The 23926-nt window shown below is 43.4% G+C and overlaps 1 protein-coding gene across 1 annotated transcript in view; it reads right to left on the bottom strand.

The window, feature by feature from the left end:
• LOC119383936 (uncharacterized) overlaps window positions 1–23096 on the bottom strand; it is a 39156-nt gene extending 16060 nt beyond the window's left edge. Inside the window, exons 1-5 of the mRNA XM_037652211.2 lie at window positions 22895–23096; window positions 19291–19394; window positions 16668–16870; window positions 15795–15963; window positions 5197–5478 (exon numbers count right to left, since the gene is read on the bottom strand). Coding sequence (XP_037508139.2) covers window positions 5197–5478; window positions 15795–15963; window positions 16668–16870; window positions 19291–19394; window positions 22895–23051 — 915 coding nt within the window. The 5' untranslated portion in view covers window positions 23052–23096. The remainder of the gene's footprint in view (window positions 1–5196; window positions 5479–15794; window positions 15964–16667; window positions 16871–19290; window positions 19395–22894) is intronic.
• Window positions 23097–23926: the final 830 nt, after the last annotated feature.

The following is a 23926-nucleotide window of genomic DNA, read 5'->3' as shown; positions in this document are numbered from 1 at the left end:
GCAGGTCACACCTTTTAAACCAGTTAACTTTTTTGAGCGTCTGTCTTTGTCAGCATCTTCAAGAAATCGCGCAAGGGCTATTGTGCTAAAATATGTTTCACGTGGAACGCTGTCCCATGCTGCTAATGGCACAAATACTTTCATGCCATTTGTAGTGTTCTTAGCAGACTTCCGGAAGTGCCTAGTGATTTCCATCAAGTACATGTCATGAAGCCATTTGTTCATACTGCCCTGCCGTACATTGTGATATCTTGACACTGAGAAGTGTGATGTACGAAGTGCAACAACCTGATCTGCCTCTGACAATCCTGAGTTTATAGCTGTGTGCTTACTGAGCAAAAATAGGGAAGAGTCACAATTTCTTTAGCATGATGTGTTCTATCATTATATTTGTTCTTTTAGTCTATTTTTTTAATACTGGGCATCATCAAAGAAAGTTGGTTTTTTATCAGGCTGCTGTTTTCATATTCCTAAATTTTATTTATTCATTTCAGTAAGTAGCCCATTCATTGTAATTTTTGTGATCGTTTCCATTTGTTTTCTGTTCATGTATATTGTTTTCGCGCTACAGTTGGTTTAGTTCTGTTTTTTGTTATACGTTGCTGTAATTTACAGTGTTGATATTTTCTGCTAGCCATGGCACATTTAAGGTTAACTGAGTGCTCTCTTGGGATGTCAGACCATAATTCCTTTGATAAGTTTCCACGCTGCATTTCGAAGCCTGAAACCGTTACTTCTTTAGTGGGCGCAATTTAAAACATGGCAGCTGCATCCACAAATAATTTTTTAGCTAACGTCTAAAAAGCCGCCTTTTGTTCCAAACGCCTATCTTACTGTTGTAATTATGCGAGAGTTCTTTGCGAACATTTTTTCAGTGAGAAATGTTCCAAGAGAGGCATGTTGCAAGAAAGTTCCTAAAAGTTCCATTTTGTGGTCAATGCACTTCAACAACAGTGATATTGCAGGCCACTTACGTTCTTTCTTTTTGTTTTTACGTATTCTTGCCTGTATGGGCCAAATATTATTTTGCAGTTTCGTTTTTTTTTTGTTAGTGTATTCAACACGTTGGAGTCGATTTCCACTAACTGTGGTATTAAGTAGCGCTACTGAACGATTGCTTTGAAATGAACAGACACAAACCAGGTGCTTGATGCGGGCCTCCTTTCCTGCTTACAATGCTGCGTTGGAACAAAATGGCGAGTTTGGCTAGTTGGTTTGAGTACATGTTTGGAAAATTAGGTTGAAGCGCACTGAAAAAATGTGGACAGTAGAAGTGAACAAGACAGCGCTTACTCCTGTCCACTTCTACAGTCCACCTTTTTTTGTGTTGGCTGTGACTCGGTGTAGCGTCTTTAACTCATTCACCTATCGGATTTGTATGGCAGATTCATCAGTGTGCGATAACCGCAACTGTGTAGAGACTATCGATCATCTCTTGTGCCGCTGTCCCCAATTTCAACAACATTGCCGGACTCTCCAGTGTGTCAGTGTGCCATTAAAAGGCTTTATGGTCGGCCTTTTACTGAAGGAAAGATTTTGGGAGTCTGTCTTCACAGCACATCAACCCAGAAAGCCACACGAATCCTCCTGCAGTACTTCAAGGCAACATAATTGTGTGACCACTTGTGATACGCTCCTCTGTGTGTGTGTTGTGAAATGTGCATCTTTCTCTCTATTTTAGCGGCGAAGCACCTTAGGACCTAGCTTTGTCGTCGACTCTCACTGTTCGCTATCACGGTATATAGAAAACCGTTGCTATAGTCGAAACATATGTGTGTATGTTGCCATTATTATTATGATTATAAAGTCTCAGATAAAGGTGATATGCAGCGCTCAAAACACTCATAAAATATCCTAATAGAAATGAAATCTAATAATAATTAAATGCACTGTGTTTCCGAAATCAACAAATCTGGCTGTTACAATTCTGAAGGATGTGCACAGTGGGATGTGGAAGGTGTCGTGCCTGACAGTTTGTCTTCAACGAAAAACCCCGAAGAAATGCTTTCGTAAGAGCTTGAGTCGGAGACAACTTTAGAAGTCTGCGGCATTTCCTCCTCAATGGCGAAACATGTGTGTGTATGTTGCGATTACGATTAAGAAACAAAGTACGTGCACAAACCCTTTATACTAGCCAGCGACTTCAACGTAGACATTATAGACAGCGACTGGATTATGCACTATATGATGTCTCGATACGCTCCATGATGCATTTCATACGACTGGAAACAGCTAACAACCACCCGAGGAACATGCATAGACCTTGTCCTTGCCAACTTTAGATTAGATCCACTCGAAGAACCATTGGCTCTCCATTTCAGAGACCACAAAGCAGTAATAATGAAGGGAAAACAGAATCCAGAACTCAAGACGATATACGAATTTAACAAGAGGATAAAAACAGAAGATCATTAAACAGGAACCAAATAAATAAATAAATGTTATATATATATATATATATATATATATATATATATATATATATACTTTATGTCACCCAATTTACATTCGCAGTGGCAACGAGCGGGTGACGTACGGTGACACCGGTGCGATACCTAGTGGTTAGCCACTCGTCATGATTCACATTAGTGAAGGTGCGGTGATTTTTTTTACTCCCTCAATCCCCTCAACAATCTGGACGCTAGTTATCCTCCCCGCCTATCCTCTATTCCTTCTCTCTCTCTCTCTCCTTCTTACAAGAAAAAGTTCAGCAGAAAGAAGATCAAGCGTTGAGAAAAGGTTTCAACATGGAAGCTTCTCTTAGCCAGGGCCCTGACGGAAATTGTCCCCTTGTCAAGTCGTTGGCTTCAGTGACATTCCCTATTCGACAATTTTTCTTCGTTTCATCATTGTGTTTCATTCAGTAGAGCTAATTGAGGCGACATCTACATATTGCAGATTGGCTGTGACAGATCCTAAGTTCTGTCATATTGCATTGTTAGTTGTTTGAAAACAATTTTGCTAATGATGAATCGTGCAGCAAAAAGTTGTGTGCTTGAAGGCTGGATACCATATAGCTGCATTTCAACTACCGCGATGTTTTGTGTTCTTTTACCGCTTATGTATAATGTTATCTAGTCGCATGCTATATCTCATTTGTGGTTTTTACGTTTCTATGGTGTACAGAAATCCTTGCTGTTTTATATATTAAATTACGACATGATCACTTTTGTCTGTGAATCTACCGAGCTCTCGCTTTGTAACAGTAACTACTGAATAAAGTAACTGTAATTAGTATAGCAGAGAGGGCTTCCAATAAACGTGCACTAATTACATGCACAAAAAAAACAGCAAAAAGAAAAGATCTGCTGCATGACCTATTAAAAGCGTCTAGAAAACGTGTTTTCAAAGACAATGCAGTGGGATATTTTACGTATCCAGCAATCCCTTCTATAGAATGGAACTTTTTGCAGCGTTTTTAAAACGTTTTCTAGAAGGTCACAAAAACGGATTCTAGCCGGACATTAGACGAGGTATACGATGTTTTCTAGACCTTCAGCTTATATTCCGTGACGTCTTCTAGACATTTTTTATTGTCTAGGATAAACGTGTAAAATCGTCAATTGTCTGGTTTGTACTACCTGGGTATTTTTAACAAGCCTCAACAAAAGCTTCCGCCCTCCGATGGCATATGCGTGGCTAGTTTCCTCCAGTACAAGCAATGAAAGCTGGGCGAGTTGGTAGGAATTCATAATGGCATGATTCCAGCGCCCACAGAACAGACAAAGGCGAACACAAAAAGACAGCGCCTATTTATCTACTTCCTTTCGTCATTTACTGTTCTGTGCGCGCTGAAATCCTCCCACATGAATAGTTTCCTCCAGCTTCCTGAAATGACAACAGTCGTCCACGCTAGAGCACAAATACATAAAAATGACCGACTCTACCGTAATAGAAAGTAGATGTAAGCATAAAATGACTGTCGGAAAAGCATATTGACTGTGTGTTACACTTGCAAGAATCTTATGCATGTTCGCAAGCGCTCACCCCATCAAATTACACCACATTACACTGTGCACTCGTACATATGGACGCCATCCTTTGCTGTCACTGTGCGGCATAAGGCTTTGCCTAGCGTGTGCGGCCGATGCGGCCATGACGCTACAGCATCCTGGTGCCCTCCCCTCGCGCAGCGTGCTACCATCTCTCGAAGAATGCGGCAACCCGCGCAGCGAAACCTCTGCCTCCAAAATTAACTCTGGCAACCCACCGATGGTGTTGAAAAATAGCACAGGCTTGGCGCTGGCGTTTAAAAGGGCAGTTGTATGGTCCCCTATTTTAAACGACGCTATCGGAAGTGGTAAATCAGATTTCAGCCGACAAGAAATTGCAGCTTCAGTGTTAGTGTGAACAAACCCTAAAAAGAACTGGGGAGCAATATATTTTTTAATTTGTTTTTACCGCACCTGTGGTATGTAACGCGGTCCTATACAAATATTTGACATCCAAAGATCGCACTTTTTTACACTTTTCCGGTAACTGCCCGGTTCTCTTGTTGCGGTCTCGACATGATTGGATGTCCTCGTATGTTCATGTGCGTTCACGTTGAGTACCCGGCTGTGTGGTCGAAGTTCCCGAGAGAAAACTATGTTCTTTGTCAACAAATAACCAAGTAACCTCTGGTTTGTGGCCCACTTCGTCTTAGGTAACGATATGGCACTTTTCATTGCAAAACTACGCTGATTTCGCGGTAAATTATTGCAGAATGGACGCAATCGCTTCATTTGAGTCTACTAATAGCAACATGCTTTGTATATATATAGTATACCAGCAAAGTTTCACGAGATTCTCAGTAATCATTTCTCAACCGTGTAGAGAGCAACAGTGTTTCATATTATGGTGCATTGAAGCGCCTGCATATGTTATGCGTACGATTGTTCAGCGAATGATCGTTACATTTAAGTGCGCAACGATAATAATATTGGTATTTACTAACCCAATACAACTGGTACTGTTTAATGTGCAGCGTTTATCTGAACGTCAATATCTGTTATATTTTCCTTTCGAGCCATAATAATAATTAGAGCGGCGGAATATGAACCATATTGCAGGTAAATGATGTATATTGTGCGGTCTTTTTGACCATTACGCTAACGTCAGCTTAGACGGGCAGTGCGGATCTTCATTAACTGAAATCTCAAAAGAAGTCAAGTTCTTTTTGTTTCCTGGCCCTCGTATATTTCTAGAGCAACCCACCTTTATCTCTACACCGGTGCCTGGAACGCCTACATCAGCGTTGGTTCGGACATCGCTGGTTTTCGGTTGACCTGCAACAACGCCGCAGGATTCTGTCATTCCGTACATGTTGAGCAGGAGCTTGAGACCAGTGAAAGATTTGCGCGCTGCCTGGGCTGTGGAAGCCGAGAGCACACTCCCACCCACGACGACCGCTCGCATAGTGGGCATTCCCCGGCCGGTCCGTTGCATTTCGCGCACCACAGCTTGCAGCTGAGACGGGAAGAAGAATGCCGCCGTTACCTGTGTAGAGAACACAGAAGACTACGTTTGTAGCTTTGTAGTTTCGCTAATAATGTACACCACTATGTTGGATGGACAATCTCAATATTCGAAAACAACGTCGCGAATGACGAAGGCTTTCCACTTTGTAATAAAACATCGCGGGCATTTCCAGAAAATACGAAGCACTGATTTTGATGCCATAGACCTTGAACAAGTTAAGGTAGGTCACCACCTTCGAAACAAAATTTTACACTTGCACTCCAAAAGTTATAATTATGGTTTAGGCTTGTAGGGCTTAGGTATATTTAGGTTTTAGAATGATGAAACTACTAAAAATGTAATAAACAACGTTTATAAAGATCAAAATGTGCCAAAATGTGCATGTTGCGCCAACAGTCATAACTAAAATATTGTTGGTGCGATTGAAACTCAACTTGGCAGGTATGTAGTGAGGGCACCATCCTGTGTATCTAATGTCCACGATCACCCCATCTCTAAGCTAAGGCACGTTATCGTAAAAAGACTGAAAAAAAGTTATATTTGACAGGTTTGTTTTGCACACAATTGGCCCTAGTAAAAAAGTTACCGCTCGTTTTCAATAATTCTGCTTGAATGCACAGATCAACCTATAAAAATTGTACGCAAAGTTGTATGTGAAAGTGTTTATCAGAATGAAAGTTATCACTGTTCGCGTATCTGTATGACGCAAGAAATCATGTTTTGAGAAAAATGGCTTTAAAGATTTGAATCGGATGTCCATATAACAAAAAAACATTCAATATGTCTGAAATTCTCCAGGATCATAGCTTGGGACCTCCTCTAAAGCGGCAAATTCTCCTTTTGAGAGAGCTAAAGAACATATCTTTTTTTCTAGCTCGTTTTGCGTCTCCAGCTGATTCTCATCTACATGCGCCACAGCGGGTCCACGCTTGGTATATTGATTCCATAACTCGCATTGATGCTTCTTTTTCGTCCTATACTTTGCCACATTTCACGGAGTACTACAACTTTCTCCTTGAAAGGCCAGAACTAAGTCCAAGAGCTCGAAGTGGTGTGCGAAAACGCGCGCAACTTAAACAACAGAGTGCCGCAGCCGTGTAGTGGAAATATTCAAATAACTCGAAAACATCATGCCCACAAGCTTAAGAACGTACTTATACAACTTAGCATTATGTAATATGTATAAGGAAACACATTTATGATGACATGGAAAGTGTTGTGAAATCGGAAAACTTCAGTTTCGGTTTCGAATGCGTCTAAGAGGGGTTAGAAAAATGGTCATAACTTTCAAACAGCACAAGATAACTTCATAATTCTTTTTTTTTAAATATTCTTGATTAGACAAGCAGATTGACAATGTCGAATCCAAAAAAAAAAACATTTTTTTTCCAGAAAAATGCGTTTTTGAAGGTTGTTACCTACCTTAATGAAGTAAGAATAGTTGTATAACAAACTTCGGAAATCAGAAATAAATCCGCGTCATGTCAGGCACGTCATTACCCAGTTTTCAAGTTTCAAGTTTATTAGCAGAATCGCAAACTACAATGCGTATATAAAGGTGCAACATTTTCAGATGGAGGCTCGAAAGTAAGAAATGTGGGAAAGCCTCATCGGAATTCAACAAAGCGAATTTAGTAAGCTCATGAATGGACTGATTATAGAATTTTGGATTGACTATACACGTACACATATAATAAATAATAAAGATACAAGGGAGAACATTATATCAATGCAACGCAAAAACTGATTTTTTAAAGCATCGAAAGCAGGTCTGTTTTCAAAGACAACCTAAAACAGCTTAACCGTAATTGTTTAAAGTCCAGGTTAAGAGTGTTTCAAATAGAAACTCCACTGAAACGGACATCTTAATCCCTCCTATTGGGAGCGCCTTTTAATGGCAAAAAGTTATTTGATAGAGATAATCTACTTTTACTATTTTGAGTGTATCGATGGCATCGAAAGGCAACGATGTAAATTTGACGCTTGATGACTTCCTACAGCAGGACCATTAAGCTCGCTTTATATGTGCAAACGAAAGGTTGTACACCCAACTTTAGAAATAGGCGCTCAGACAATGAACGAGCGAATGTAGAGGCTATAATTTTTAATGCATGTCCCTGCATGCTAAACAAACGAGTATGTTGGTGTAATAAGTATTTCCCGAAGCAGTAATACAATACTTTATGTGTGTGTGGGCAAAAACGAGATAAAGCGAGGGAAGTGTATTAACACTGAAACTTGACCTAGCTTTCATTATTGCTCTTTGCCAATGTCGATATTTCAACTACTCAACCAATGTGAGCATCAAATTTTAGATTGAATTTACATTGACTCTTGGTAACTTTGCACAACAACACTCTAATCTCTATGTGTAAATACGATGTCAATAATGTTTTAGGAGAGTGAAGGACTGCGAACTGCCATTGACAACGGTTCATGCTTATATAATTCTTATGACACCACTCTTCGAGCCTGCCGACACTGTCGTTTTATATACGTAAAAGCTGATTGGGGTTTTTAGCAGAAGCTACAGCCGTATCGTCAACGTAAGGAAAACGTTTGGAATTAAATAGGCATCTGTGCAGATCATTATTAAATGACAAGAGCGGATCAATAATAAAAATTGTACAGTTTCGCCGCAAGGGAGAAGCAATGAATGCGATAGTAAGAAATTGGAATGCCCCACGAGGAACGAGAAGCAGCTCGATACTTGCAGCGCGCCGCTGAAGCACAAAGGACTGCCTGTTTTTCCTGCATACGGGGGCGTCTGATGCAAGGTGTGCCCAGTGTTGTTTGTTTGTTTTTTTTAGATGCGAAGTATCTTATAGCGGAGATCAAACCGGTGGTGGTGGCGGTGTGCGGCGTGACCACCCTTACTGCGCATGCGTAAACCCTCTACACATACCTCCTCTCCCCACACCCTCTCCACTTCCGCTCTCCACCTTTCCTCTTCTCCACTCCTCCTTTGAAACGCGGGCTCAAGATGCCGAAACACTCCTCGCATCGCCTCATGGTCCCCTTTAGTGGGAGATGGTGTGCCCTTCTCCTGCGCAACGCCGCGATGAGCGCCAGCGCATGCGCGTCCTCTCTTTTTCTCTCTCCTCACCTACGCTCCCGCCTCGTGCGCCTGACGACCGGGTTCCCCGCTCAGCCTGTGCGAATTAACGGCAAGGCTAGAGGGAAGACACGACGCGCGTAGAGTTCTTCTTCGTGTTCCACGACGCGAGGTCGGTAACATGCCCAACGAACGCCAACGGAACGCACTCGTGCAAGTGCTCCGGCTTCGCATCGCCTCATGGCCCCGTTTAGCGGGAGATGGTTTAATTTGTTCCTTCCACATCACGAGGGGGTAAAGAAAAGGGCCCATTTGTCGCGCGCATCTCAAGGGCAGTTTTCAAACTGAATGAAAATTTGGAGCGTTGCGTGGTAGAAAAACCGCTCAAGCTCCTCCGAGATTTGCTTACCACCAGCGGTGAATGGTGCATATAAATAGCTAGCCGTTATTACGCCGGCGCATGAATGGGACATGGTTGAGTTGTCTAATGAAGCGGGCTGGGGAGCGTGGGGTTGATGGTTCGAACTCCCTCTTGGGTGCTTCGGGATTTCTTTTTCTTCTGCTTTATTTTTCTTTGTCCCTTTTCTTATATGTATACATACACATATATTTCCGCGACATGATCGTGTCGGCAATGGCAAAAATCAGCCGAGAGTGGCTATATAATTGCTATCGCAATAATATTTGCGGAATTCCTCTGGTAATGAGCCTATGTTGCGGAAAAGCGCTATTAATAAGGGATATACTTTGATAACCATTTGAAAGATAGATTTCTGGGAGTACTAAACACAGGCCAGAAATATCATAACGTTCTAACTTAGAAAAGAAAATTTCAAGGTTAATATTGTCAAAGGATGTTTTTGTTAACCCAATCAACACTGAACCTGCTATAAATTCCCTGTCGTATAGTGTTCCTATCTTGTCAATAAAGCCAATGACAGCGTGCTCTGTTGAAAGCCCGCGTGGAGCCCAACTTTAGGCACATGGAGTATGTTAAGTTTTGTAGAGTAGCTAGAGATACGAATATCGATTAATTTTTCTACGAAAAATGCGAGTATGAAAAACGCCATGTAATTTTCTACCAAAGCGGGGTCTCCGCTTTGTATGAGAATTACTGTAGCTATCTTTAATTGGTCAGGAAAAAATTGCGGTGGCAAAAATTAGGTTGATTACTTGGCATAAATTTCCGCCGTAACATATTTGAAGGACTTTTAATATCTACTGAGTGTGTTGTCTATAGACCAGCTCCCGCATCTGTCTAATACGTGTGTGACAGTTAGCACTTCATCAGCTGTACAAGGCAGTAGGAAGCATGATTGAGGTTGCCTTTTTAGCTACTATTCTCTTTCGGCAGCGATAGCCCTGAGGATAGCTGTGTTATGTCACGATTGAGGAAGTCAATAATGACATTTCATTTCTCTTTCATGTTCGTGCGCGCGTAGATATTCCGTTCAAAATATCTTTTTTTTTGCCTAAGAGCACCTTCTAACTGTTGCGGAAAGAGTCTCTTAACTTTCCTAAGCTGAAAGGCTACCTTTTTCATTTTTCGATATAAATTATCTTCCTTGCGCAGCGAACCTAAAAAACTGCAGATAGCCACGGGCAACGTGGTGCTTCGTATCTCTTGGTAAAAAGGGCATCCTTCGTGTAAGCTTTAGCCGCATTTTTAATTCTGAGGGAAAACTTGAGCAATGCTTGTTCAGCATAAAAAAGCAATGAGGGTTAAAAAAATAAGTACGCTTAATTGTCACAACATTGTCGTATAGATTGAATTTCTTCTTGTGGAATAATTTTTGGAAGACCGCTAGGTAAATAAAATGAAGAAAATATTGGGTAGTGATCTGTAATAACCACTTCTAAAAATCCTTTATGAGGGCGTGTATCGAGATTGTGAACTATGCTATCGATTAATGAATTAAACTTCGCCTTGAACATCGGTTTGGAGCATTAACAAATGCCTCAAAGCCGAGGTTCACAAGGCAGCCAGTGAGGTCTACAAAGCCAAGACAATTGACGACCGAGCGCGTCAAATAAAAAGCGGTGTACATCTTAACCGAAAAAAATATCGGTGTTTTATGCCAATTACTATATTCGTGCTGAAACACGAGGGTTAATATCACAATATGAAAATGTTCACACGCATCCTTAAAAGCGCAACGGAAACAACGACGGGCGAAAACACTACGAGTGTATGGTGTTCTGCGTTGGTGCCGTGTTCTTGAAGACTACGTCTTCCGAGGATGATTTCACCCGTGATCTGTAGTGTGTATATGTCCGGTCTAGGCAGGCGCGGATACAGAATTTTCCAGGATGATGGAGGGGGGGGGGGTCTTCATGGGAAATCTGATGCATAAAGCGGAGCATGAGGCGCCGAAACCCATAATCTGCTCACACCCTTCTCCCCTCTTCATCGGCCTCTGGTCCGGTCATTTTGAACGCAACTAAAAGGGAAAACAACCAAAAGAAATGAAAACAACACAAATGTATGAATAAAGCTTCAGAAAATAAATGTCTCATTAAACTTGAAACATATGGAGACACTAAGAGTACAACGTCCCTAATGTGGAATTGACATATAGGGCGCATTATTTATACTTATGAAATTTATGAATGTATGACATTTGCTGTCATAAGGCATTATCACCGAACCCCAGCCGTCAATTACGGATAAAAAGCCCATGTTCGCCAACATAAGTAAAACTTGGGCATAATAATGTCATAAATGGGCAGCATTAGTCGACATTATATATTAATAAAACCACCGTTGTGAAATATTAGTTGAGATCAGCCAGCGTAGCCGACATTTTCTAGCAATACTAGGTGATAAGAACATTCATTAACTGAGTGCTGGCCGATATTAAGAAGTGCTGACCACTACAGGAGCAAGCGTGTAAATTTGGCAGATCAGGACACCCGTACAGGAGGGTCGTCACTGGGTAAATTTAAAAATGCGACCGAACGGAAGGTAAATATAGTCAAAGTAGCCGTACCGTCACATTTCAGCACGAAATTTGTAACCAAATAAGACGAAGGCGTTTGTTTAATAATTAACGAATGTTTGAATAAGCGATAACTAGAATTGAGAGCACGAAATTTCCCCTTTTTCTTTGTCTTCCATTCAAAGGCAAACCACATGTAGCTTTGAAGCTGCGGTTCCAAGAAGCCGCTGAATGTGACTGATAAGTAGATTTGCCGTCATGCCCGCACTGGTTTAAATAGTGAAGTGTCCGCCACAGTGCTACAGTGATTACGGCGAGCACCTGCTGACCCGAAGAACGCAGGCACGACCCCGGCAGCGGCGGTCGCGTTGCGATGGAAGCGAAATGCTAGAAGCCTGTGCACTTTACAATGTCATTGCACGTTAAAGAACAATAAATAGTCTAAACTTCCGGAGTCTTCCACTACGGCGTGCCTCAGAATCACACCTGGTTTTGCGCGTAACACCCCACAACTTATTATTACGTAGTGAAATCATGTTGACGATGAACAGCCCAGCTTCATTTTGTTGCAGATGTCTCGTTTTGTCTCTTTCACACGAGAACACGTTCTGTACTTTTGCGTTAGAAACTACACAGCACCAGCAAAGAGGACTGGCAGCGTCAGCACCATGCTATTGGCAATGCCCACGACCTATAGGGGGCGCAAGAGCATAGGCGTTCGCAGAGGGAGGGCAGGGGGGCGGCCGGCCCCCCTAGTCACCTAAGAAGAGGGGGGCGCAAAGACTTCCCCATACATTGACTTAATAGGAAGGGGGGGCGCCGCGATGAACTTTCGCCCCCCCCCCCTAAAGTGGAACCTGCGCACGCTTATGCGCAAGAGCGATATAGGATGGCTATCTGCAGGAGGTTCAACTCGTCTGCTGGTATTCTGAAAGATAGGACGTGTGAACTCAAGCCACCAGCTGCTTTCATCAGATGGACATGAGCTGTATTGAAATTGATATGAGACCAAAATACTTTCCAAAATCATAGAAAGTTCTAAATGATTGCTATATTATTATTAGCCGTGTTGAGAATGGTTATATTTCAGCTCCTTGACCATCCATGAGGATGCTTTGCGAAAACATTTGCATGCTACAAGTAACGGCATGAATTAGAAATGACGTATAAACTGGGCAGCATTCCGAGGTAGGACGTACCGAGCCTTCAAGACGGATTTCCCGCAGTAATAGGTCGCTTGCGAGTAACGCCATCATTGCTGCACGGGACAGCGCGTCTAACGTGTTCATTGTTTCAATATACGTTACACCGTCATCATTACTTGCATGGTCAGGAGCGCGCAGTTACTTCTTCAACGGAACGTTCGCACCTCTTTGTGGCGTTCAACTTAACACTCGGTAGTGATTTGGTCATGGTCCTGCAATTAAACAGTCACGTTCAGACTGTAGCCGTGCGCAGTCCACTTCTCTAGGAAGTTGCCGGTTCGAAGAGCACGTTGAAACGCGATACTCGAAAAGAATACACGATGCCTTTCCCAACGTAGAAGACTTTATGAACAACGACGCCGCTTGGACGGTACAGGTGAAGTTCATTTACCAACAAAGTCTTGTGGCCGCGAAAGCAGGTTTTGTCACTTTAACTACTGAACTTCTGCTGGTCGACCCTGTTTCCAGCATACTGTGCTGCATAAAATCCCAAATAAAGAACGCTAGATGCATTGCATCACAAAAAATATGCTTTTATCCTGATCGCAACAGTATTCTACATTGACTGCACTCAGTATTACGAGTGTGAAAAATCTCAAAGCACAAAGAGATGTCAAGTGGAACTTCCTCCTCTTAAGTTAGCGACATCATCGTCACCCTAGCTGTTACTGCCGGTGCTTTCACAGCCTTCAATGCCCTGGGAAAAATTCTCGCTGTCAAGGTGGTCGTTTTGGGCATCACTGTGAAAAGCAATCTGAAGAATTACCCCCGCTGAGAGACCTCGACCTATCCTGGTCATGTTCACAATGACAGAAATGTGTCTAGGCTCAGAGAACTTTATTTACACCCAGTTGCTCCTAAAACTATGAACATATATCATCATCTTTAGTCAAGAATCTCAAGCAACAAAAGAAACCTCTTGCAGTTTTCTGCCACTTATCAACATTGTACAAAAATTTGCAGTGGCTTAGCTCGGCTATGCCAGGATATACGTAGCGTTAGCAAAGGTTCAGCTGATTATTCTTAGCTTGCCAGATTGTCTAGGATTATTAGCCTTCTTCTGTTCATTCTTCGTACGCTGAACCGCTAATTGCCAGGCAACTACTTCGGGATCCGATGAGATAAGCTTCTCGGCTCTTCTGCGCCGTCGAGCAGCATTTGCGCTCTCTTTCTTCATGGCGTTACCCACATGCAAACGCCAGTCATAGGCGCTATCAAGCGGCCCCAGCGCAGTGTCAGACGGCGACTGCACAGCGAAGGCGAATAGCTGCGCGCGCGCCAGCGCCACTGTGTCTATGGCTACGACGTCACTCCTCTCAAATGCGGCGCAGACCAGCAGCGGGGAGCCGCACGCAGCGGTGGCGGAGTCTGCGCGCGTGTCGGCGCCAGCGTGTCTGCCGCGCCTACGACGCCACTCCTCCTGTACGCGCAGACCAGCAGCGGCGAGCCGCGCGCGGCGGTGTCGGAGAGCGCGTGAGATGCCAGCTCCGGTGACCCAGCTGTGTGACATCACGATCCTCGCGCATGCGCACCACGGCTCATGACCCTCCTCGCGAAATCGGCTCCGGCTAGGCAAGTGTAGTTAACGCTACAAAAACAAGCGCCTTCGTGTTGGCCGGCGTAGCCCCGGCTTTGGAAGCGAACGCACTGGTAATTAAGGATCACGTAGACAGCGCGACTACTGGTCCTATCTGGCCAGCACGGGTCCATTAAACTGAAGATAAAGGAGTTCCATTGGTCAATAGCATTTATTTTTCACCTGAATGCGGCTGCGGATGACAGCAGTCACCACGCGACTTTGCCTGTAAATGGTTATATTTCACAATAGCCGCGGAGCGAAAGAAGCCCCGAAATATTGAATGCTCACTCACGCGATTCCTAACAGCGCTTTTCATACAAGTCATAAAGCCTTTTGTTTTAATGTATCACCTCTTTGTTACGAGGGCCTTGATTGTTCAGTTATAGAAGAGCATACCGCGAGCGCACGTGACCCCCCATGCACAATGTCATGGTTTTCATGCACTGCGACAGCACCGACAGACGCTATGTTCAAGCGACACAGCGTGAATTTTAACAGAAAAGGTCATACAATAACAATTCACTAACCCTACGTGGCTACAGGAAACATCGCGTAGGTGAAATGTGTATGCTGTGGGCCATCGTTGACAGATATTTGAAGTTTTAAGGCGCGAATAAGACACGGACGAAGAATAGGAACACACACACGGAGCGCCACTTCCAACATAGATTTATTTCGAAAGAGCACAGAACATATATATCCACCACGGGCGCCGTCAACGTGCCTCAATGCGCAGTCGCATTCAAGTAGCGTAACTCTTTTGGTGTCTTATTCGTGTCTTATTCGCGCCTTAAAACTTCAAATATGTGTAACCAACAAGCCCAGTCTGCCATTCTCACATCGTTGACAGCATAACCTGCCCGGGGGGCTGCACCGCGTATTTTCACGAATTCGTCGCGTCCCGCAAGAATCAAGTTTATCATGTCTCGGAGGGCCCAGTTTTTTCAATGATGCGCGAAGCATGCAAAGTTGTAGAGTTTCTTTACTGCCAGCGCGGTAAATATCAGGCTAGAACAGCCTAACAAGGGAGCGGCTACCAGTCCTTCCAGTTTCTCACCGGATTACCATCCTCGGGGTGGCCCTCCTGAGGTTGGCCTGCTTGCGTGACAATCAATGGGCATTTCTAATAGCCATGCGTTTGCGTACGTGCGAGTAACATCATAACTGTCCTTGCAGTCGCGCTGCACATCGAGTGCCTCTGGGCGCACCAGCCCGCTGGCAAGTGGAGGACATGCGCGCGCATCGGCCAACACGATAGAAAAACTTGGTCATAATGGTCATTCTTTAAGCTTACATGACATTATCTGCAAATACGACGTGGCATCTACAGCTCAAAAAAAGGTAAAAAATAATCATTGTCATCATTTAATGAGTACGCAGTCAGAGAGTTGTCGGCAAGATTTAGCACGTTTTCAAACGATTTTGTTAATATGCAAGCAGAAGTTCAACTTTCAGGACATAATTGAAAAAATTATGCGATGGATCGCATTACAGCTCTGAAAGAGAAGAGGTCTTAAGTTTTCATTCACAAGATTTGGACTTCAGATAAGTGTCACCTTGTACTTGTCGACAGCGTCCAGGATTTCCCGAGGGTTCAGCTTCGCCGACAAGAGAGTGCAAGACGCGCCACCCAGCATAGCTGCCACTTGAAACAGCATTCCGGACTGATGTGTAATCGGCAGCGCGCCGAAAAATACATCTCCTTCTCCCCATGGCAATTGCAACCTGCAGAAAAATTGGCAAAGGCAGAGGGCAACAAAACTGCTTCCAGGATACTGCCGTCAGTGGCGGCGAGCGATGTGCATGAGGGACTATTCGCTGCCTTCCCTGGGTTGCCGGCGGGCGGCGTGTCCATGCTTGCCTTAGCACAAAGAAGTCTTCCTTTCTCTCTTAAAAACATGGCAGTTCATTTCTGAAAAAAAAGGTCACTTGATATCCGTGCGCTGCACAGCATCGCCATATAAACAATACATCTTAAGAGTGTTGCACTAGTGAAATACAAAGATTTTTTTCGAATGTATCTCGATAAGGAAATACAGATGCTACTGTTGCATTGCCCGTCCCTGGATGAAGTGGAGCCACGGTGTAAGAAAAATCATTGTTCTTACACCGTGTGCGTTGCACACTGCTAAATTTCGGAGTTATATATCTTAACGTCATTGCTTCATATACTGGGATCTTTTGCATCTTTGTAGTTATCGTTAAAATTTAGCCCTGAGCGCACCGGAAAAATAAATGCCGTTAATAAACGACTCAACGCCAAGCACAATTCCTTGTGAGATTATTCGCCCGTAAGCGATTGGGTGTTGATTTGACTGACGTATTTCTTTAAAGTAAAAATAACACCCTTTATCAATTTTTAGCAGGTAGACTGCTGGATGTTAAGGAATTCAACTGGGCGGTGTCTTCTCCAAATAAGGCTGTCTCACCAGGACGTGTAGCAGCAGGCCACGTAGTTGTAGTGCGTTATCTCAGCACCCTTTGGCATACCCGTCGTTCCGGATGTGTAGCACACCACTAGCACGCTGTTGCTAGGGTCAGCTATGGGGCACTCGCGGAACCCTTTCTCGTCGAACTTCGAAAAGTCAGCGACCGCCACGAATCCGGCTGCAGGTCCCATGCAGAAGAGGGCCTGCAAGAGAGGACGTAGACCTTATGGATTATGCTGAAAATGGCAGTTAAATTGCAGTATTACCAAGAGCCTTGGAAGCATTAAGTCACTAAGGAATACTTGAAACGTCTGTGAATACCTCATCCAACCGCTACAATTATTCCACACGCACGCACGCACGCACGCGCGCACACACACCACACACACACACACACACACACACACACACACACACACACACACACACACACACACACACACACACACACACACACACACACACAAATTGATGGTTTTTCTATGCCACACGGCAGCCTACACTTGCTATGCTGTACTACACATGGCTATGCTTTCTTTTAGGGGCGAAGCTCCTCAGGGTGTGGCTCTGTCCCTCCTTTGTAGTATGTAGTAGTAGGTAGCCAAGCATAGTGGTATGTACCCACTCCATGTGATAAAGATGACGATGACGACTGATGACCATGAAGAATGAGCGCGTTCTATTATAGTGGAATGTACCCACTACACGTGAGGAATGAAGAATGAAGAAAGAGACTACGACTTTCGTTGGTTTGGCACTGTGTATGTGGACCAGACTTTGTCAAAGTAACAAGTACATCGTGGTGTATATATATATATATATATATATATATATATATATATATATATATATATATATATATATATATGTATAAGCCCCAAAGAGTAATTGGGAAGAATTTTTTTCCGCAGCGCGCTGCCGGCAATTACATCCTGCGACCCCTTGCTCCACAGCGCACACCGTAATCCACTCGTCCACGGAGCATACATCCTTCAGCATACTAACGTCCAAACTATTTATATAGACCATTTACCGCACGCAGGTCGCGGTGGCGCTTCAGCGTGTTCTGCTCATATCGTGCAAGATGGCGCGAAGGGCACGCTTTAAGGTGTCGCCCCGCTCGGTTTTCACCAGAGTTGCGATGGGCGCGCGCCTTTCTTGTGCTTTCACCGCAAAGTTTGCGCCAAAGTTACAGAGTGCACGAAGCTTCCCTCGCTGCAGCGGTCGCGTTTGCAAAAGGAATGAGCTGCTAGCTAGAAGAGCCAAAGTAGGGGCAGTTACTTGCGCATCTGTAGCATGCACCAGCTAGCCAAACAACTTTTACTGGTTTCGCATAGTCCACACTTGCAGCGCGCTGCTCAAACACAAAGAAGTAACAACTATGACAGTTGTTAGTTCGCGCTCGTCCTGCTGATACCTGTGCGTTCGGCCTGAAGTCGTCCACCGAAAACACTTTACGCTAGCTTGCGAGTGCTGCCTAACTGCGGCACAATACTTCAAAACTTGTAAGTTTTATTGCCCGGCACATTCTCACTTGTGTCGCTCATTTGTAGCATTGGCGTGATTCTTAATCAGACAGAACAGTGGGAGGGGGCACTGACCCTGTTACACGTGCTTCTATCTTTAATGTGACCGGGTTTACTTGGCTAAAGCTGTTCCTTGCGTTGTCGCTCGGCGTAAGCAAGGAGTGGTATTTTCCCAACCATCTGAAATGTTTCGGATTCTTTAATCCCATTGTTCGTGTGACGTGACTAGGGAAAAATGTCTCCAACCTGCGAGACCACCGTGACTCATTCCGTCACTCAATATACCGTTAGTCGTTCGTAAATAGATGGGCACATCATATTTCTTTGACATACGACCGCTCTCGGCGCTATCACTGTAATGTTAGTTGCATTACAATACGCAAGTTTGCTAAATAATAAAAGTATGTTATTTACCGCGTCGTTGCTCTATTATGCACGTTCGCAACCGTGTGGCTCCAACTTATGACGAGTGGTGAAACAGGGCATGTCTCTGGAGCCATTTCTCACGGCAACTCAAGGCAAGGCAGTGAGGAAAACAGGTGCTCTTATTTTTTTGTTCTTTTTTTCGTAACCGGAGGCCTTCATCTTCTTTTGAACCCCTGTCTCATTCAATCTGCGAAGAGTGCATTGCGACACGAGCGTTCATGTCTTCGAGGATGTTCACGGTTGTTTTTCTGAGAAACAAAGTGCCAAAGTAATGCGAATGCTGTCCATTCAAGCGCTGGATTACTTCTCGTGATATAAATACTTCCAAGTCTTTAAATATTTTCAACAGCACGATTTCCGCGGTGAAGAATACGACATTTGTTGCAGCTCTAACTTACCCATAAATATATGCATGGATATATAACTTTTTGTAAATGAATCCGTTTTTGCTGTCACCGTATGTGTTATCGAATTAAAGTTTATGTTCTGTATGTTAACTAAAGAATAACATGTAATCTTCTAGCGTTTCAATAAGTCCAACGCGCGTTAGACGAAACAGCCGAACAATGGCACTTGTGCAAGTAATATACTTGGATTACGTTGTGGCTTCCCTTTAGTACCTGTTCGTAAAATAGGCACGCAAACGACAGTGTGTATATGTGGTTACCTACCTTCATATTCATGTTTGAAACCGCTTTCTTGACTTTCTCAGCGTATTGCTCGTCTGTGATGATATGCGTGCAATCACCGTCTTCGGCCTGGTAGCGGAGTTCCCCTACAGAAAGGTGCCACCCTTGTGAATAAAGTATTTTAACAGCATTCAACGTGTGTCCACAATTATTATTCGGCAGCTCCTGTATTCTTCAGCTGATAAGTAAGTAGCCCATGCGAGCTCTTCGTGGGTGTTACGTCCTTTTGGCAGTGCAAGCTTGTCACATTGCAGAAATATCGTTTCATGGAAAGGGCAATGTTGCCGAGATGTAAATGCCTTAAAAATGCCGTTTCAATGGCCAGACTACTGCTTTCAAAAAGTGCCAGAAGCATTTATATCAATATCTCGCAAGTCATCACCAGGCAAGTACAGCAGTAGTCGACAAGGAGAACCGGCTATGGAATGTAATATTTTAGAATTTTTTTGAATGAATGTAGTACAGTAGAGTATTTTACTTATGTAATTCTTTCTTTCATATCAGAAAAGCTTCACGAAAAAATTTTCCTTCTATCTTGGTTAACTATTTCGCATTTGAGATGGCTTTTGTTTTCGTAAATGAAGGAATGATCTATTTTAGTGGATTCTGCAACACCACTCGCTACACTAAGTCCTGATGCCTTTCGTGTATTTCGTTAATTTGTCATACCGTCTTACCAGCCTGCAATACTCTCAGTATTTGGGCACTTAATCGAAGGGAACTTTCAAAATTACGTTCTTTATTATTTTGTAGGCCGGTGAAAATTCTACGGACTTTGAATGCCCGATGGTACACTTTGAACAAATATACCTCTAATGGCTTCATCTTGAACGAACGTCGAAAATAGTTTTTCGTACAGGATTCCCTGTATATAAGGTGCGAATATATGATGCAGCTCGTAAACTACCACACAATTATTTCAGCATACTTTTTTTTAGTTTTAGGAGATACAGTCATTCCGTTTAATCTGTGAATGGTTCTGCAATTACCTATCCATGAAATTCAGGAGCGGGCTATAGGAATCACCATAAATGTTGCTGCGCATCAACCTCTTCGAAAAGAACTGTTTACATGGATAGTATTCATTGTGAGAGTTTATGCAGTTTATCCAAGCTGACTACTTCCCCGACAACGCAGGGGCGAAAGGAAGATTGAAAGAAAAAAAAACACAGCCATTCGGATGCTGCTTGTTAGGCCTAATAATCGAACGCTAGCTTAACCATACTATATTTCTAGATAGCTGATATGGTATATATGCAGGGCAATATTATTTTTAGCTTTATTGATATATTGAAGGTTGTAGAGGCCTACTATTGTTCACTGCAGAGTTCAAATATCTATCGTCTTACCGCCAGTGAAGCCAATGTTAAACATAAGACTAAAGTTCCAAGCGTAACGATGACGAGTTTACAACTGCTTTTCAAGGCATGTGCCGCGGAAAACGGCCAGGCAAGACAGTTACTCTATCGATATGACCACAGTTGGAGAAGTTTTTATCTGCAAGAAGTGTCTCAAACTCATATAGCCAGATACAACTTTAGAAGTCCGCGCCATTGCCTCCTCAAAGGCGGACGCTCACAAGCCTGCACCTATGGGCGCTCACACCAGACTGACGTCATGAGCCCGACGGCCGGTGACCCAGCCTTCGGAGAACATTGCCGATTGCACGAGTGGGACTACTACTTTACTCGCGGAGGCGATCGGCTGCCGCGCTTCGTTTGTCTGAATGGGGCCTCTCCGGACATTTTATGTTGTATCTGACTATAGCTTTGCCTCAAAATTCCAAATGGAGACAGAAGCACGAAAATTTCTATATTCTACTGATACGCGAACGGAGAAACGGAAGACCCTTGAGGAAACACCGACCAACGAGGTTTCTTTCAGGATTATGCAAAATATTCAGGAAGGTAACTTCGAACAGGGTGAGAGAAGCACATTACAATAATGAAGATTGTAGTTTGGAATATTTGAGAAGGAGCCAGAGCTCAAGTTTACAGTATCCGAAGTAACCGTGTCATTTACCTTCCAAGAACTGAAATTTGGCCGACTTTATAGGAATTCATATTCAACAACCAGCACGAAATACAAGAACACAAGAAAGAACAGGCGTAAATTTCTGATAGTAAACTTTAGCTTCAAGTTAACGCTCGTCTTGTGTTCCCGTTCCTTCTTGTGTCCCCCTCCTTATGCAACTTGCTCAATATAAATGCCATTTAATGTTAGCGCCAAATTTGTAGCCAAAGTCAATATACGCATTATGATGAATAATTTTATTTTTATTGAATAATCAAAAAGATCTTCAAGCCACAGGTAGGCTGGGAATAAACAAACAAATAATAATAATCAGTTAAATGCACCTGCGCAGAGGACGCTAACGAGCTAACCATGACAACATAAGCTAAGCATTTTTCAGCACAAACCATTTGTTCCGCACATGTTGAGCAGAAAGGTGAACTACATTGCCTAAATGTTTCTAAAAATGCAGAACACGGCACAAACGCACCCGACCTGAAGAAAGAAGGGACGCCATATATATATATAGACAAGGACGTGACGCTATGGGCGGACGGCTAGGATTAGGCCAGGGTCTGCTTCATGCAATCTGGTCGCTAAAGTCCCCGCATAAGAGTCTTTTCTAGAGTAATTTTGGAACATTCCAGCCATGAACCTAAACGTCTAAGCGGTTTTTCTTGGAGCAGTGGAGATAAATAGATTAGCAGAGCTACCATAACACCTGTCTACGACGACGTAGTGTAATTTGATTTAATGTGAACAGTCCAGCTTGATTTTTTTAGCTGATCTCTGTTTTTGTTAACTTTATATAGGAGCACGCACTATGCATCAGAATTAAAAACTGACGCGTTGCGTGAACAACCATGGTGGGCAGGCTGAGCATTGTGGTAGTGAAGGGTTTGCAGACATGCTCGTAGCATGGTCACTCCGTCTTTACAGACGTACTGCGCGTCGCGTTGAGCGCCTCAATGTGCGTCAGCCTGCGATGCCTGCGATGCGCATGCATCGGCTCATGTAAAATGAATGCTTTCAAAGCATTGATAGTATTTCGGCTTTCTCGTTGTTTTATGGGTAAATAATACGAAAATTGCTACTAAATCGCTAAACCGAAAGTTCGAAGTATTCGTAACGTAGCCATGCCGCCAACGAGAAGTTTTCATCTTCAGACGGGAAAATAACGTAGATAGTGTGGCGCAACGTATCCGCCAACCGCAACCCTAACTTCAATTAATCTAGAAAGCAACAGCGTTCAGGAAAGGGTACTCGTATATGGATCGTCTTTGTGGGATCCTGCCATTGAATGTGACTACGTTAAGTGTCCCATAGATAAGTGCAGTGCAATTTTAAGGTCATCACGGCTCAGCAAAAAGTTGTAAAGCAACACAGTCAATTACCGATGGGGATATATCGTACAAAACCTATTCAAGTATGAAAATTTTGGCATTTCAGTGGAATTTAATCGTTCACAATAGCTAGGTACACAACCTATACATATTATCGGAACGCGTCGCCACACGATACCTAGCGATCGAAGGGATACCCGCAACTTATACAGGGAAATTTGTTTACGTACTTTCAGTGAGCGAAGTTTTGGCTAACACAACAGTGGCTCCAGCCAGGATGCAGCCGTACATGACTAGTAAGTTCTCCACTCCGTTGTCGAGGTGAATGCAGATCCGGTCTCCAGGGAGCAAGCCATGCTTCTGCAGACCCACAGCGTAGCGCTCCATCCCAGCCAATAACTGAGCTCGTGTGAGGAGCACGCCATCGCTAACCTGCGCGTATTAAAAATAAAACACAAAAACAGAAACACACGCGTTGCGTTGCCATACCGCCGCTTAGCCTTTGCCATTCCTGCGGTATTTCCAGTACCCTCGTGCAAGTTCTCTCAATATGTGCAGAAAATGATGACTTACATTTGTAAAAGAGGGCAGTACGGTTTCGTTCCTGCATATTTTCTGGTGATTGGGGCTGCTTCTCGTTATCGTGCGCCGCAGACGGCGACCAACAGGGGATATAAGGTTTAGAGGACGAAGTATCGAACACAGGACGAAGGTAGGCAAGACGTTTATATTTCGCACTATAATAATTCCTTGTGATGGAACAGAAACTAGCGCAACCTGCTACCCTTCAAATTAAAAGGCTGGAAGCTGTTACCCATTTAACTGCAACTGCATTTTGACGAACAATGGTACTGTTTTTTTTATTATTTATTGCAATCCTGACGTTTTATTGAACTAGTTTGCATGCCCTTGATTCTGTAACAATATATAATAATAAAAACAAATACTCATATATAAATAAATGTCAATTTGCACCTTTTCTCTTACAAGTCAAGACGAAGCGCTCCTTATCACAAAAGAAAGCGCGTGGAAATACCGCTTCATTTCATCTGGGCTTGATGTTGTTTCGAGCACTTTAAGCACCGCTTTCACGTCGCTAGATGATGGACCCGCCATAGTCCGGAGATATTTTACCCAATATGAGTTATATGATCACATTGCAGCCCCTCATCCGACGGCCATAAACGGTACTTAAGACCGTGTCGAAATCTACAGTTTTTTGCATGACGACGTGCAGTCTTCCACATATACAAGCATGACGC

This window comes from Rhipicephalus sanguineus, chromosome 2, assembly GCF_013339695.2.
Source record: "Rhipicephalus sanguineus isolate Rsan-2018 chromosome 2, BIME_Rsan_1.4, whole genome shotgun sequence".
In the NCBI taxonomy this organism is placed as follows: Eukaryota; Metazoa; Arthropoda; class Arachnida; order Ixodida; family Ixodidae; genus Rhipicephalus; species Rhipicephalus sanguineus.
The sequence above is the reverse complement of the archived record's forward strand: the minus strand, read 5'-3'. Positions and strand labels throughout refer to the sequence as shown.